This window comes from Serinus canaria, chromosome 2 (assembly GCF_022539315.1).
Source record: "Serinus canaria isolate serCan28SL12 chromosome 2, serCan2020, whole genome shotgun sequence".
NCBI lineage: Eukaryota > Metazoa > Chordata > Aves > Passeriformes > Fringillidae > Serinus > Serinus canaria.
In genome coordinates, this window is record NC_066315.1 from 147,962,746 (window position 1) to 147,979,159 (window position 16,414).

General features: G+C 51.3%; 1 protein-coding gene across 3 annotated transcripts in view; it reads right to left on the reverse strand.

The window, feature by feature from the left end:
* Positions 1–10,993: 10,993 nt before the first annotated feature.
* Positions 10,994–16,414, reverse strand: part of PTP4A3 (protein tyrosine phosphatase 4A3) — a 38,973-nt gene continuing 33,552 nt past the window's right edge. For all 3 annotated transcript variants that reach the window (XM_030231107.2, XM_018914400.3, XM_009088446.4), the window contains exons 4-6: positions 13,196–13,326; positions 12,791–12,865; positions 10,994–12,373 (exon numbers count right to left, since the gene is read on the reverse strand). In XM_030231107.2, the coding sequence (XP_030086967.1) occupies positions 12,256–12,373; positions 12,791–12,865; positions 13,196–13,326 (324 nt within the window). In that variant the 3' untranslated portion in view covers positions 10,994–12,255. The remainder of the gene's footprint in view (positions 12,374–12,790; positions 12,866–13,195; positions 13,327–16,414) is intronic.

A 16,414-nucleotide genomic window follows, 5' to 3' on the forward strand; every position in this document is an offset into this window, starting at 1 on the left:
GCAGGCACACTGGCTGTCTCCTGTGCCAAGCTGGATCAAGGCTTGTGGAGGGGTGGATGCTGGGCATCACCTCTCTTGGCTGTTCACAGCAGGACTGACTTCCATAAATCCCATTTGCAGCCTGTTTTTCAGGAATAAACCATGAAACCAGGTGGTTTTTCACCCAAGCTGCTACTCAAACCAACGTGGTTTTCCAGGCCAGCTGGCACTGCAATTCTGTGCTGGACAACGTGGCTGAACCTCTCCATGGTCTCACAGGGGAGAGTTAATGGCATCTCCTTTTGCCTTCAGCAGGACACGGAGGCTGAGACAAGCTCTACTTCCCAACAGGAGGGCACCAAGGAAATGCTCCATTCGTCAGGGCTTATTCCCCGTCCGGGGGCGATGGTGGATGATGGGACCAGGCAAGCCCTGCCATGTGTGATGGGAGGAGGAGAATTGAAAGGGTAGGACGCTTGGATTCGTCCCGCTGGGCTGTCATCTCCCCCCTGGATTTATCACCCAGCGCTAATGAGAGGCAGCCGGCGCTGTGCGATGCGGACAAGCCCCGGCTCCGCTCTCGCAGGCGGGGAGGGCCGGGTTTGCCACGTCCTGGCAAAGACGCTCCAACTCAGCTCGTGTCCTCAGGAGCTCTCGGGCTGAGCCGGGGGGTGGTGGGGAAATGTGAAGGGCAGCAAAAGCGAGACAGGCTCTGCTGGGGCAGGCACATCCCTGAGCCAAGCTTTTCTTCTGGCAGCCGGCTCCAGGCATTCACAGGGGGATTATCTTTTCTTTCTTCTCTCTCTCTTTTTTATTTCCCCCCCTCCTGAAGTGTCTTGTATGGGCCCTAGAGGGGAGAAGATTATTTAAACCTGACGTGTCCCCTCTGGTCCTTCTAATGTTGCCAACCCCGCAAGGCTGGGGATGCTTTTCCACCTTTGCTCACTGCTCTATCTGCCAGGAGCTGCGGATCCCACCCTCCATCGAGCCATCCCCCAGGCCCTCCTTGGATGGAGGAAGAGGAAGCCGCCCTCACCACCCCGAGAATCCCCCCATTGTCTTCCCCACTCCTGGGAAGCCCCAGTGACACCGCCAGGGCTGCAGGGAGGGGAGGAATCTCGGACAGGATGCAAGGAGCGAGAAGGACCCGCAGCGCGGGTTTGGTTTGGCAGCCCCGTTCAGACAATAAAAGGTCAGGCTGCAGAGAAGCTTGTTTTGTTGAGTGGTTTTTTTTTTTTTTTTTTTCAATTTCCCTGGCTTTTGTTCAAGGCTGTGTCCTTAAGGACGGGGATTCTCTACGCCGGTGGCAGGCTGAGAGCACGGGTGGGCGGCTGGGTCTTTGTCTGGCGGGGTTTTTAGTGTGCAAATGATTTTGCTGGAGCACCAGCTGCGAGAGGAGGAGGAGGCTGGGCTGGGTGTGAGCTCAGGGAGAGGAGGTAAAACTCTGCATCAGGATTTGGTTTGGTTCGATATCTGAAGTATCTTTTTATTCACACTGAAGTTTTAGAGGTTTTCAGGGGACCCAGAAGATGAGGAATTGAAGCACATGCTATGGAGGAAGCTGCATATGTGGAATAAAATGAGGGCAAACAGCCCCAAGGAGAGCCTGGGATGAGGCAGCAGGAGGGTTTGAGAGCATGCTTCAGTGGTCTCAGCAGATCAGCTGCTTCACCTTTTGATTTTGGGTAGGATTTGACATTTTTGGGATGGTCCTGCTGCTTCATAATCTTTTTGGGGCAGGGACATTTTCCTAAAGCTGTGCACCCTCCACTATATCACCATCCCTGGAAGTGTTCAAAAGACACTGAGATGTGGCTCTTGGGGACATGGTTTAGTGGTGAACACAGTGGTGCTGGGTTAATGGTTGGACTCAGTGATCTTAAGAGGTTATTTCCAGCCTGAATAATTCTATGGTTCTGTAAGCACACCCAGCCTGATCCCTGCTGTCCCACAGCCCAAGGGTCAAGGACAGCAGTACTCTGCTGTCACACACAAGGAGTTTTGCAGGGTCACTGTGGCTGTGCCTCTCCTCCAGCTCAGGGAGGTGAGCTCAGGCCTCACCTGGAGTATCCTGCCAGGCTCCCCACAAACATCTCCTCTCCTTGGCCGCTGTGCAAAGAGACACAATGAACCCTCATGACTTTAGAGGCTGCCATAATATCTGTCTTCTATCTAAGTTTCATACAAACTTCAGGACAAAGTAAGGAAACCGGTTTTTGGGATGTAGAACAGGCTCAGCCCAAGCAAGCCTGGAGCTCAGATCCTTGGAAGATGCAAAGGCCTTGATGCATGGGCCAACACCTTCTCCTGGTCTCTGGTACCAGTGCTAATGTGGTGCTGAGCCTCAGGAGCCTGCTGAGCAGCAAAACTGCCTTTGTGGGCCAGACATGGCTAGGGGTGATGTCAGGCTAGTAATAACAGCAGGCTGATTGTTAATAAAAACAGTCTGATCTAGAATCTGATCCATGAAAGCATAAATAATAGAAATATAAAAAATGCCAGTCAATGTGGTTTTCTGGAGCAGGGGTCCAGTTGTACCAGCTTGATGCCATTATTTTAGATCATAAGGTTGGCCCATAAACAAAACTGTGTATGTATTCAACATGCTTGTAAAATATTAGATTTGTACAGTGTGGTGTTCCAGTGGGGAGAAAAGCACCACACATCAGTAGAGCATGTGTTAAATGAGCTAAGAGTTGGCTGTCTGACAGATCTCAAAAAGTGGTGATCAGTGGGCCATCACCAGGATCTGGATCTATTTCTTCATTGGAAAATCCTTGGCCCAAAGTTGTGCAGCCTTTTCCTCCAGTGAGCCGGAAATAAATGAGAAATTGCTCCTGAAGAAGCTGTGAGGGGAGAAAAATGGGGTAGAAAATGGACAAACACCCACAGGGACTGGTCAATCCCTCTTAGTATGAAACCATTTCACAGAATCATAGAATCATTAAGGCTGGAAAAGACTTCTAAGTGTATCAAGTCCAACCATTAACCCAGAACCACCATGTTCACCACTAAACTGTGTTCCCAAGTGCCACATCTACAAATCTTTTAAACACCTCCAGGGATGGTGACTCCTCAGCTTCCCTGGCTGGCCTGTTCCAGTGCTTGATCCCCCTTTCTGAAAAGAAATTTTTCCTGCTATCCAATCGAAACCTCCCCAGGTACAACTTGAGGTCATTTCCTCTTGTCATTTGTAACTTGGGAGAAGAGACCAGCCCCCACCTAGCTCCAACCTCCTCCTTTCCTCCAGGCCTCAGCTCCCTCAGCCATTCCTCCTCAGATTTGTTCTCCAGACCCTCCCTCAGCTCCACTGCCCTTTTCTGGACAGGACATGTTTTCCACCTGCATTTCCATGCAGACTTCTGTCCGTCCAGCTGGAAAGAACACCAGTGGTGGATTGAGGGATCAAAATGTGAGGGGCCCCAGCTCAGCCTCTTCAGGACATGATGGATCACAGCTGATGGAGACAGAGACATCTCATTGCAGGGCTTTGAGTGTGGTAAATCTGCATCTCTTGATAGAAACATTCCCAAGAGAAAACAGAAAGTTTGGGTGCCTAAGTTGAGTTTGAGTTATAGGTGCATGTAGGGAAGTGATGTAACTGCTTTAGATGAGTTTGGAATCCACATCTGAGGAGCTGTAAATGTTGAAATCCTCTGACAAGCTGTGGATGCCCCATCCCTGGAAGTGTTCAAGGCCAGGTTGGACTGGGCTTGGAGTAACCTGGGATAGTGAAGGTGTCCCTGCCCATGGCAGGGAGTTGGAATTGGATGATCTTTGAGACCCCTTCCAAATCATTCTGTGATCCCAGGATTCTATGGAACTGAGTACAATCACACTTTAGAGAGGATCCTGAGCTGTCTGTGGGGGTGGCAGGCAGTCTGGCCATAATTCCCTCTGCAGCCAGGGACATTTTAACCATAACAGACGGAGCTGGAGGGGACAGGTGCAGTGTCAGGAGAAGGTACATGCCCCAAGGGGAGTATCTCTCCAAAATATCCTTCAGTGGCCCAGTTTTGCACACCATGAGCTGTGAGACATCCTTTTCTTCTCTGGGATCTTCCTAGGACTACAGAATGATTCAGGCTGGAAGGAGGTCTCCTGCTCAAAGCAGGGCAGTTATGGGGGTGAGCCCAGTTCCTCACAGCTTTACCCTGAAATATTCCCAGAATAGAGACTGGATAGAACGAATTGGGGAGCTGCAAACAGAAGAACTAGACTTCTCTTGCCAGGTGTGTCCCTTGGCTGCAGCTGGGGCAGTCACAGCCGTGCCTCCCTGCGTTACCCAGCTGTGTTGCCTCACTCAACCTGGCAGATTTACAACGCAGACAGAGCCACAAGACAGCATTTGGCAGCTCCAGGTGAGGTTTCATGATAAGCCCTTTATCACAGCCCTTGTTTTGAGTGCTGAGCAGCCATCCATGAAAACCGAGCGCCCTGAACGGGGCCCCCCAGCACCACCCTGGCCGTCCTTGCCCGTCACCCACGGCTGCCTGAGCGCTGCAAAACAAGGCGGCCGTGCGGTTGTTTGCTTTAAAGATCAAAGCTCATTTAAATGCATTGCTTCTCCCTGTCTCCACCTGATATCCAGACAAGATGCCCTGGCTCAGGTGAGTCAGCCCCCGGCTGAAGTCAGCCGCAGTTATCTCTGCCAGGCGGAGGCAGCTCTTGCGTCCTCCCCGTGCCAGCGCCGAGCCGCCAGGTCTCTCTAATCCCCTCCGCCCCCGGTCCTTGGACCGAGCCCCGGCTTGGCCGCGACACGTCCCTGGAGGCTGCCCGGGTGCTGTGGGAGAGCAGAGCTGCCTCCGCTGCTCTGCGAGCCCCAAGGGAGGTGTTGCAACAGGAGCCAGCACCTGCAGCCAGGGAAGGGCATTTTCATTTTCACAGCCACCGCTTCTGCACGGAGCTCCCCGGCTGCGTGCGGCACATTCAGCTCTCCGGTGGGATGCGGGAGAGGCTGGCAGTTGAGATTTTTCCTTTTTCCCTCCTTTAAAAAAAAAAAAAAACAAAAAACCAAACCGATAAGCTGACAAAGCTCCAGGTGGCTCTATGGCAGTCACGCTTTTCTCCTCACTTGCTGACGCCGACAGAGAGTGACTCAGCCCTTTCCGAGCTCCCCGCAAGCCTCTTCTCCTGCCACTCAAATGTTCTTTCTCTCCCATGCTTAAAACGAATTCTGCCCCGAGGTGCAGCACGGCTCCTTGCTGTGGTCATGGCACGGGGTAGGGATTTGCAGGATTCCCTTTCTGAACCGTGGGGGTTGTTGCGTGAGCCTGGGCAAAGAGTTTCTTCTTCCCCTCCTTGTTCTGTTTCCCAGGGAAAGCTCCCAGGGAAAAACCTACCCCTGGTGATCCGTGTTCCTGTATCTTTGCCAAGCAGTGCCTTATTCCCCACTTGACTTTTCAGCTGTATTTGTTGCAAACATTTTAATTTTCTTTCCAACCCAAGAGTTGCCCTACATTTTCATCCCTACCAGCATGGGAGTTTCCAGATGCTGCAATGCAAGCAGGGCAGCACCTCCCACCTTCCAGCTCTGTGTGCCCAGACCTGGGGTCTGCCAGGTCCTGGGGGGAAGTGAGACCCTTGCCCCTGCACAACTCATGGTTCAAGACTCCCTGGACACAGAGGGAAGTGGGGAGACCCTTTCAGGCAGCAGGATGTCCTCAGGTGGAGGTGCTGCAGAAGGGCTGATCCCAAGCAGGTAGATGGGATCTGTGCTGAGAGCTGTGCTGTGCCTGGGAAGAGACAGTGTTGGCCATGGCAGCCAGCAGCAGTCCAAAATAATCAAAGGAAGGTTTCATCATGGTTCAGAATGTACCAAGGCAGCCCTCAGAAAACATTTTTTAATCCAGTCTTATGAGACTGCACTGTGGCTGGTCTGGACTTTACTGAAGACCCTGCAACCTTTGCTTCCTTGCTCTGTGGAGACTTGTCTTGCTGAGGTGGGGTAGGAACACAGACAGGGAGAGCTGTGAGCCATGGCTCATCTCCCAAGGCTTTGGAGTCTCCAGCATGGTCTGTGTGAGCCGAGGGGTCTGGGGGTCCCTCTGTGGTGGAGGAGCTCTGAAAGGAGTGTCCATGACAGTCTGAGATGAGTCCCTCCTGAATCTATGGTGCTGTCCCTTGGCCTCTGATGACTGGAAAGGGAGTCAGGGATGAACCCAAGCTGTGGATGTCCACCTTGAAGTGTGTGTAGGGGGGTTTCACTGATTTTGTTGTTGGCAGGACTGAAAGCACGGCAGTATGTGGCTGTGATGGGCCTTGCAGGTACCAACATCCTCTGCTGAGAACGGTTTAAGGCACTGTGGACCATGGCACCAGTTGGGAAGAGATCAGAGAATCATAATTGAGTTGGAAGGGATCTTAGAGATCATCCAGTTCTATCCCTGCCTCCACCATGGGCAGGGACCCCTACCAGATCAGGCTGCTCCAAGCTCCATCCAAGCTGGCCTGGAACACTTCCAGGGACGGGGCAGCCACAGCTTTTCTGGGCTGATCCCTGTGAGTGGCCAATTTAGCATTTCCCAGAACCCCCAGATTAATGAACTTTCACATTACTCATCTTCAGGAGGGCAGGGACTTGTGCATGGAATGGCAGCAGCCTAACAAGGAGAGTTGGGATCGGGCTTGCAAAGGGGTGCACGTTTTTGGGTGACGGAGAGCAAGGAGGAATGCAGCAGGTAGGAGCCAGCATGTACAGGCAGGAGCGTGGGTGGGTGTTTCTCCAGCACACACGTTGTGTGTGTCAGCAGTCCCCCGGCCCTCCTGCTTGAGAAGAGAGGCAGCAATTAGGCTGATTGAAGGCCCAGTTGCTTCTTGCACAAGGAGGAGGCAGTGCCCCTTGCAGCTGCGGTTCAAAGCCTGCAGGAGATAAGGATCTGCCGTGCCAAGCACTTGGGAAGTGGTGGGGGAATCCAAGGACAGCTCTGGCCACACCACCCTGCTTCACCTCTGTCTTCTTCCCAGCTGGCATCTGGCTTAAAATCGTTCCTTAACCTAGAGCAGCACAAAGGGAGTTTCCTCCCCACTCTTCCATTCAACCCCCATGTAATTACCTGGAAGCTCACACAACTTTATGTCAGCTTTCCTCGCTCACCAGCCTGTTTGTGCAAGCTCCAACTCCTCAGCCTCCATGGAGACTCTGGTCTTTGCCTTCCTTGGTCAAGGGGAGCAGAGTTAAAAACCCAGCTGATTTAATGAGATCAGGTGAGGCCAGTGTAGTGTGTCCTCTGGGTGTGTTCCAGGGTGTCCAGTTACGCTCTACTGGATAAAAGATCATGGAATGGTCTGGGTTGGAAGGGGCCTTCAAGATCATAGAGTTCCAACTGCCCCAGCATGGCCAGGGAAACTTTCCTCAAGATCAGGCTGTTCCGAATTCCATCCAAACTGGCCCTAAACACTTCCAGGGATGGGGCAGCCACAGCTTCTCTGGGCAACCTGTGCCAGGGCCTCACCACCATCACAGGCAAGAATTTCTTCTTCTAAACCCACCCTCTGTCAGTCTGAAGCCATTCCCTGTTGTCCTGTCACCCCAAGCCCTTGCAAATTCTCTCTCCAGTTCTCTTGTAGGACTGGAAGGTACTCTAAGGCCTTCCTGTAGCACTTCTCTATTCTCCAGCCAGAACAAACTCCTCCATACACTTCCACCCTTGGCCAGAGTTCAGCTCTGCCTTTGCCTCCCACATCCTGATAATTCCCATTAGCAGCACCAGGCACACAGAGATGTACAAAACAGTGAATGCTTTTTATTTCGCTGCTGGAGTGTAACCACTGTAATTTCATAAAACTCAAAAAACCAAAAAAAAAGTGATTACCGAAGGCGTACTTTTTTTTTTCCTTTTAACACAAGACGTTAAGTAAACAGACAAGTTTCTTTTTAAAAAGGTTATAAAGTGTCAAGATCCTATACCTCATCTGCATATTCAAAGTGATGCCATCTGATACAAAAAGCATTGGGTACAATAATTTAGCAATGGCTCAGACCAAAGGAAAAAAAAAAACCAAACCAAAAAAACAAAACCAAAAAAACCCAACAACAAAAAAAAAAGTCATCTGGGCTCAATCTACACACTACTATGGTTGCCCAGGGGGTTAAAAAGGAAAATATGCAGTTCTTTGTTGCACAGAAAGGAACAGCAGGGAAGTGGAGAGTTCATTGGGAGATCATAGTCTGAAGGGAAGCAGCGGAACGCCCCCTCCCCGGGAATGTCTGCAAGAGCCCGGCCCAGGACTCCCCCTCTGTGCCAAGAACCAGCCACATTTGTCTCCCACCAGACAGAATCCCATCCAAAGCCACCCGCCAAGCTGCACCTACCCAGAGTGCTGGCAGCAAAACAGATCCAAGACCTTGGAAACTGCATGGAAGTCACGAATCTCCCTGTGCGCTCTCCCACTGGGACTAATAAAAACCAAACAAACCCAATGAAAAAAATAAAAAAGGAAACGACTCGTTCTATTGTGGGTAGAGCCAGACTCTGCTTTCTCGGGAAATCTGTTCCACATAAACCTCTGAAGCTCCCAGCCCAAGCACCAGTGTCAGCCTTACTGCAAGACTCATAATATCAATTTACAAATGCAAAGTCTTTTCATGTGTGTCACCAGAACTTTCTGAAATTAAGGGCTGGACATTCGGGATGGCCACGTTTCCTTCCTTCCCACCATCTCACCCCCTCCACATGCTCCACCTGACTGGAAAACAAACAACAGAAGGGATATTTGAGGGCATATGAGTGCTGTGTGCTACTGGTGAGAGGACACAGCTACAAGTAACTGCTCAGATTTATTCCCTCACATGAGGCTCAGACATGACTGACTCCTGGGTAAAGGCTACAGGCTCTTGGTTTGACGGTTGGGGCACCTCTGTTTTGCCATCCCTTGGGTCTCCAAAGCTCTTGCACAAATTTGGAGCCTTGTCCCTGCAAATTGTGGTGGCTTTCCATGGAGGGTGAGGGGGTGGATAGGGGTGAGAAATTTTTAAAACCCAGTTTGAGCCTTTGCTTCTGTTGAAAAGGGCAGGATGAGGTGGCTGGTTTGTAGCCAAAGCCATGGGGGTGTCTGCTCCCTGTGACATCTGCCAGGACTCGATGGAAACAACCGGAGCAGTGACAGCATTGGCAAATACATCAGATTTTTAAGGCTCTCCTTTCAGCATCTTGGCATTTGATGTGAAATGAGGATTAGTGTAAAAAGAGAGAACCCAAGACCAGCCCAAACCATGAGCCCGTGGCTGCTTAAGCCTCACTCTGTTGTTGTCTACTGAGCTTCAACCTTCCCCTTTGCTTGTCTCAAGATTTTTGAGCTCTTCTTTGAGATTCATGACCCAAATCCCCCTTGGAAGAGCTCTCAATTTCCTCAGCCTCTTGCTTCTGTAACCTTCTCTAGGCTGAAACATCAAGGAGCTGGTACCTCAGAGGAAGGAGCCCAAGTCCGTATTAAAAAAAAAAAAAAAAAAAAAATCCCAAATATTTGGCAGTCCAGCCCAGAGAAACTTTTGAATTCAGCCCTTCATGCAAAACAGCAGCTCTTGGGCTGCCAAGGTATCCTTTCCATGGAAGCAGCACATTTTAGGGTTAAGGGGGAGATATTCATGAAAAAAAAAAAAAAAGGAACAATATCTAGGACAATTAAATCAACATGATTTGGTTTGTTGGTTTTTGTTTTTTTTCAGTGAATCATAAACTGAGGAGGATCAAGATGCCACTGCCAGCCAGATGCCCTCAGGATTTGGCCACATGGCCAGATCAAGGACTGCTTTTATACCAGAACCTCCCTAATTTTAAGGTGATTGGGTTGATGCTACATAAAGCAAAGCCTGTCCCCCTCATGTTCCCCCCAGGCCAGCCCCCCAAGCTGAGGCCCAAGTCAAGTCTTGCTCAAGGACTGTTAGGAGGCTGAATTCAAATCCCTCTGTCTCCAGCCTGAGTCCAACTCAAAGGCATCGTGGCTGAATCCCAGGACCTCTTGCCCTGGGCAACGTTCCAGGTGATGCTGCCATGAGCAGGGGTGAGGAAAACTCATCTTGCCAGTAGAGAAAGGTCTCCAGGCCCATAAAGCAACAGTTCCCACAAGGAAGGGCATGGGACTGGGAGGTTTCCTGGCTAGCAGGGACTGGGGCTGTCACCACCACAGTGCCAAGCCACCTCCTATGTCCCTGGGGAAGGAGCAGCACCTATTTTAGCAGCAGCACAGACCCAAGCAGGAAGGGGATGGTGACCCACCCAGCAGGGTGCTCTAATACAGGGTCAGGCCTTTTTATCAGCCAAATCCAAACTATTCCCAATCAACACAGACCCTTCAGCCTTCTCCACGAGTCATGGGAACCAACAGCCTGGGATAGAGCAGGAGAAACCCAACAGACTGAGGGCTCACCCACAATGTTGGACAATCCCAAGGTGTGTGGTGTGACAACTCCAGGGCCACATGTGGACGGTCCCCAGCTCATTCAGCACCACAGCTTATCCCAAGGGATGACCTTCCCTGCCCAGCAGTGGGGTTGGCTCCCATCAGGACAGGTGAGGTGGTGCTGGAAACAGCTCCAAACACCTCGGCTGCTCACCCATGTGGTGGTACAAAGCAGGCCCCAGCCTCCTGCAGGTACTGAAGGTGTCTAACCAGCCTTCCTCCCCACCTGTCCCAAGAGACCAACGCCCTGAAGCGAATGTCTCTGGATACCTACATTTTGGAAGGCACACAAACCTTTGGAGAGACCCAGCTCAGGGTCAACAGAACACTGAGGGAATCTCAAGCTGCTCAGCCTAAAACCCCAAGAGGTGGAAGATCAGCCCTCCTTGTCCCAACAACTGTGATCCTCTGCAGCTGAGGTGTGAGCAGCAGTGAGCCCAAAGGACACCTGGAGCATCCCCTGGGCCACATGTATGTCCTGACGGTAGTGGAGGGCAGCCAGCTGTGACACAGTGCTGGGGATCAGTCTGGGGGACCATGGGTCACCTCCTGGGCTCTGTAGGGCAGTGACAGGAGAAAGAATGGCCAGAGGATGTGCGGAAGACAAACAGGGTGTTTTTTAAGTTTTTTTTTTCCTTTAATTAGCAAATTTCTTGTTATCCTCATTAAAAGAAAAAACCCACCCCCACACACCCTTCGTGCCCACTGCTCCAGCTGCTGCAAGCATTCAAAGGCAGAAAGTTGAGAGATGTTTCATGTCCCAGCTCAGGGGCAGCTCTTAACCCACCCCAGGTGGGTGTGTGCCAGGTGCCTCGGTACAGACATGGAAAAGGCAGGTGCAAAATTAGGTGATGTGCTCTTGCCAGGAACACCCAAAATCCCCTAGGAGAGCTGCAGCCCAGCCCCTTGGCCAGCAAATGCAGTGATGGTGGAGGACATGGATGTGCCTTGAGAGGCACACTGCGTCCTCAGGGCACTGCAGCCAGAACTGGGGTTTGTGCCACAGCTCAGGGGTGGGGACAGGACAGCAGAGAACCCACCACCCTGGGCACTGAATTCGGAAGCTATAAATAAGAGCACCCCACACTTTGGGGGACCCAGTGCTGATCCAGCACCCCAGCAAAGCTGAGTGCCTCAAAGCCCTGCTGTGGTCCCCGAGGTTCCCAGCAGCTCTGCCTTCACTGGAGCAAGTCGCCAATGAGCCCCATCTGCAGCATCCTGGCTGGCACTGAGGCAACAGGGAGGTGGTGAGGTGACAGAGGGGCCAGGAGAAAGGGAATGGTGCTGGGGGTCTTAGCTCAGCCCTTCCCCTGGTCACAAGGGTCACTGAGCTAAGAACCCCTGTCACCCCTCCCTGCCATCACCACCTTCCCCGCTGAGGCCACTGTGCCATCCCCACCTCCCTCCCTGCTGCTGCAGCCCTTATTTATGGGGAAGAGGTGGGGAAAGGTTTTTCTGGGGGTGCTCTGGCCCTTCTGCATCCCATCCCTTCTCAGCTGGCAGGGCCCTGCCTGCATCACCCCAAACCAAGCACCCTTTGCCCACCCCTCTCAGTGCAACAGGAGGGGAAAGGGGAGGAGTATGGTGATGAAGAACAGTCACACAAGCTCATTGCCTGCTAACGCCAGGAGTCTAAGGGCAGTGCTGCCTTCCCTCCTTGGGGCTGCAGCTAGAGGGAGCAGCCTTTTTTGGGGATCCAGCAAGACGAGTGTGCTGTGAGTGCTGGAACACACTAGAGATGCTCCATGTCCCCAGCCCAGCCCTGGCAGAGGGGCAGCACACGGGGAGTGCAGGGCTGGGCCAGGAGGTGAGGGGGTGGGATGTGTGCGAGTGCCTGGGGGTCTGTGCACGGATTTTGGCAAGAGGTCATTGAGGTTACATGATGCAGCATTTGTTCTTGTGGTTATGAGGGTCCTTAAATCGGAGTCTCTGCTTTGGTCGGTATTTTTCCAAGTACGTCAGCTGCTTGCTGTTGATGGCTCCTCTGCGCTTCCTGGGGGGACAGAGAAATGCCAAACAATCAGAGGGGTGGCACAAGATTCTCCCCATCTCAAAGCCTCCCTGTAAGGGTGCTGAGCCCCCCTGCCTGGAGCAGAAAGGGATTTTGGAGGCTGAAGGCAGGTGCACACTCCAGGGATGGAGACAGGCACTGACCCCAGCAGCTTTCCTTGCTCATCCACCCTTAGAGTCCCAGGACATGGAGAGCTGGGGAGGAAACATGTGGGGCAGAGGTGGGGTGATTGCCAAAAGCCCCTCAGGGATGCTCCATGCCAATGCCTTGTTTTCACACTCCCAAAGAGAAAAGCAACCCCAGTGTCACCAAAAACCCTAAACCCTGGGACATGCCACATGTCTCCATTCCCTCAGAGAGGGACTTTCTGCCCTAACAACACAACACTGCTCCACTTACTGTCGGATGAACTGGATGGCATCTTCATACTTCATCCCACTCTCGATCAAGGCCAGCGCAACAAGGACAGGAGCCCTGAAAGGCAGAAGCAGTGGCTGTCACTCCCCTGTCACACAGTCCAGAGGCTGATATCCATCATTTGAAGTTCAAGGAGAAGTTCAGGTAGCAAATCCTCCCCATCAACACCGATTCCCACTAAGGTTTCACAAAACTCTGCTCAAAGAGGGACTGGGAAAAGGAAGGAGGAGTATTGGCATGGTTGTCCCTCTCCTGCCTTCATGGGGAGTGGCAGCTGTGACAAAGCCCTGCTCAGAGCAGAGCTGGGGAAGGGAAAGAGAGCTGGCATGGTTTTCCCTCTCCTGCATCCATGAGGGGTGGCAGCTGAGGTGCTGGGCTCGGACTCACCGCCCGAGGCCGGCCACGCAGTGCACAGCCACGCAGCACCCGGGGTCCTCGCAGAACTTGGTCTTCAACAAGTTGAGCCAATCTTCCACAATCTTGCTGGGAGGAGGTGCTCCATCATCAAATGGCCAATCCTGCAAGGTTGGGAAGAGAGAAATGCTGTCAAGTCTCTGGGGAAAACCTTTATGGGGTTGGTTTTTACTCGGGGTGATGGTGTTTGGGGCCTCAGCTGCAGGGAGGTAGAAGAGTGCCAGAACTGAGCTCACAGCCATAGATAGCTCTGTGGGGATACAGGTGGTTTTGTGGCATCATCTGGCATACAGGAATTCCCTGGCTGCTTTGGCTCAGTGTTTGAAGCCACACAAATCTAGATCTGGAGTCCTTTGGCCTCCTATGGACAGGTTCAGCTTACAGGAGCACCTGTAGGATCTGCAACATGGTCCCCATGACCTCCTGCTTCTGCAGGCCAGGATGGCCACCCCATGCTCTATCCCCATCCAGATGAGCTCACGGAGCTTTGGGATGATGCAGTTCCCATCCTCCCCACTTCCAGCTCCTAATTCCAGAATTTGGGAGCTCACTGTAGGAACTTTGGGCAAAGGTGGTTTGAAATGGTTGGAATCTCAGAGCTTGATGTGGTGCTCAAATTCAGCTTCCTGCAACACATGGAGGGGAAGACCAAAATAATGGTCTGGGGACCCACTAACACAGCCCTAAAGAGAGAGTCAAAGGGAGGGAGATCACTCCAAATGGGGCCATTTAAATAACATCCTTCAGAAAAAGCTATTACGGGACAAACAAAAATATCCCATCTTCTGAGCTTCATCCTCAAGTTGCAGGAGTTCAAAATTGGAGCATGGTGAGGAAGTTGGTCAAATGGATTCTGCATTTGATACTCCTCAGTCCTGGGCTTAGTTATGACAGGTAGATGTCTCAAAATGGGGATTTCTTTCCCAAAATAGATTTGTCAGGAGGAGTGTGGCCACTGGCTATGCAGCACTGGAAGAGACAGACAGGAAGGGCAGCATCCCTTGGAGAGGATGTGGCTCAGTGAGCCCCAGAGGGTGGGGGGTACTGGGCCCTAATCCTAGATTTTGAGGAGTGAGTCACTAAGCTGCTGTGCTGGAGTCACCCTTGGTGTAAGATGGCAAAATAAGCTGCTTCACTTCAGTGTTTGAACAGGTGGTGAGATTTCTGTTGGGATTTGATAGCAAAGGAACACGCTAGGCTTCAGGGTATTTGTAATGTTTGAGCCAGCCCCGCTGGCTGGCCTGTGCCTGTCCTGCAAGGCCATCTCCTCCTGCAAGGCCATCTCCTCCTGCAAGGCCATGTCCTCCCTGCAGCCATGAGTGCAGGTCAGGGGCCCACACCAGGGATGATACAGCACCCTACAGAATCATCCCCTGATGGAATGGTTTGGGATGGAAGGCACCTTCAAATATCATCTAGCCCAAATCTCTGCCATGGCAGGGACACCTTCCACTATCCCAGGTTGCTGCAACCTGGCCATGAACACTTCCAGAGATGGGGCAGCCTCATCTTCTCTGGGCAACCTGTGCCAGTGTCTCACCACTCTCATGATAAAAACCTTTTTCCTTATGTCTCATCTAAATTTGCCCTCTGTCAGTTTAAAGACACTGCCCCTTGGTCCACCACTACCTGCCTGTGTAAATAGTCCAGTTCTCTTGCAGCCCCTTTAGGGACTGGAAGGGGCTTTAATGTCTCCCCAGAGCCTTCACTTCTCCATCTACAGACCTATATGTGGTCTACATATAGAGGCACAGAATTGCTTAGGTTGCAAAAGCCCTTTAAGACTGTAAAGTCCAACTGTTAACCCAGCACTGGCAAGGCCACCACTAAACCATGTCTCCATGTGCCACATCTACAGCTCTTCTAAACCCCTCCAGGGATGGTGACTCCACCACTTCCCTGGGCAGGCTGTTTCAATGCTTGACAACCTCTTCAGTGAAGAAATTTTTCCTAATATCCAATCTAAACCTCCCCTGGAGCAACTGAAGGTCATTCCCTCCTGTCCTGTTGCTTGTTACCTGTGAGAAGAGACTAACTCTCACCTGGCTACAACGTCCTTTCAGGGAGTTGTAGAGAGGGAAAGATCTTCCCCAAGCCTCCTTTTCTCCAGGCTAAACACTCTCAGCTGCTCCTCATCAGACTTGTGCACCAAGATACATTTATATGCCAAATATATATATGAGGATACAGATAAAAATATACCAAACTGTGTATATCAAATAAAAATATATACCATGATATCTCAATAATAAACAGAGATTTGATATAATTATAGAGATATTTCTGTAGCTGCAGAGATACATCTATCTATAGAAAACCAGGTTATAGATATCTCTTGATTTGCCTTATATAGTTTCTATATGGTTATAGAAACATTGATATAGAAGCTATTTAGTTTCTATACAGTCTTGTATAGTTTCTCTAACTCTCTCTATAAAACATATCCTAGATATGTATCTCTCCATGTAAGAGGAATATAAGAGATGTAAAGAGGTATGGATATCCTAGCTATAGAAACTCAGACTGAAGGCTCCAGTTAGAAATGGGGTAAAATGCAGAATTTGGTGTGTAAGTGAGCAGATATGATCTCCAACATACAGATTCTATATATGCAGGATGCAGTGATCTTTCCAAGATATATCCATTAGAGACATAGATTGCATCTGTATCTAGAGACATCTGCATCAGGAAGATCTGTATCTAGAGAGCCATGGGATTATCCACCCATATCCCTGAGGATATAAGATAGAGCCTCCTCTCTCCCTAGGATATACATTATACAGACAGAGCTATATAAAGAGGTCCTACACACAGAGGACCACCCCAGGAGTCACAAGGCATTTACAAACCCTTCCCTAAATAATGAGCAGAGCCTCACTTCCCAGCTGGAGCTGATCTCCCTGGCAGTGCTATCACTCCTGACATCATCTCCAATTACCTATCAGCCAAGATACAGCCCAGGCAGCTGCATGCTCTGCCTTTCCCAGCTTGCTGCCTGCTCCCTTTCATCCCCCCCAGCTGCACCAGCCAGCTGCTGGAAGAGCAAAAAACCCTCACAGCACCCCCCAGGATAAGATAACGCCGGGGAGAATGGGAACCACGCGCATCTTCCCCGTGGGATCAGATGCTCTCATCCCTGGATGCTTCAGAGCCTAAGCAACAGGCAGGGAGGCAGCTGCCGACTCAGCCAGT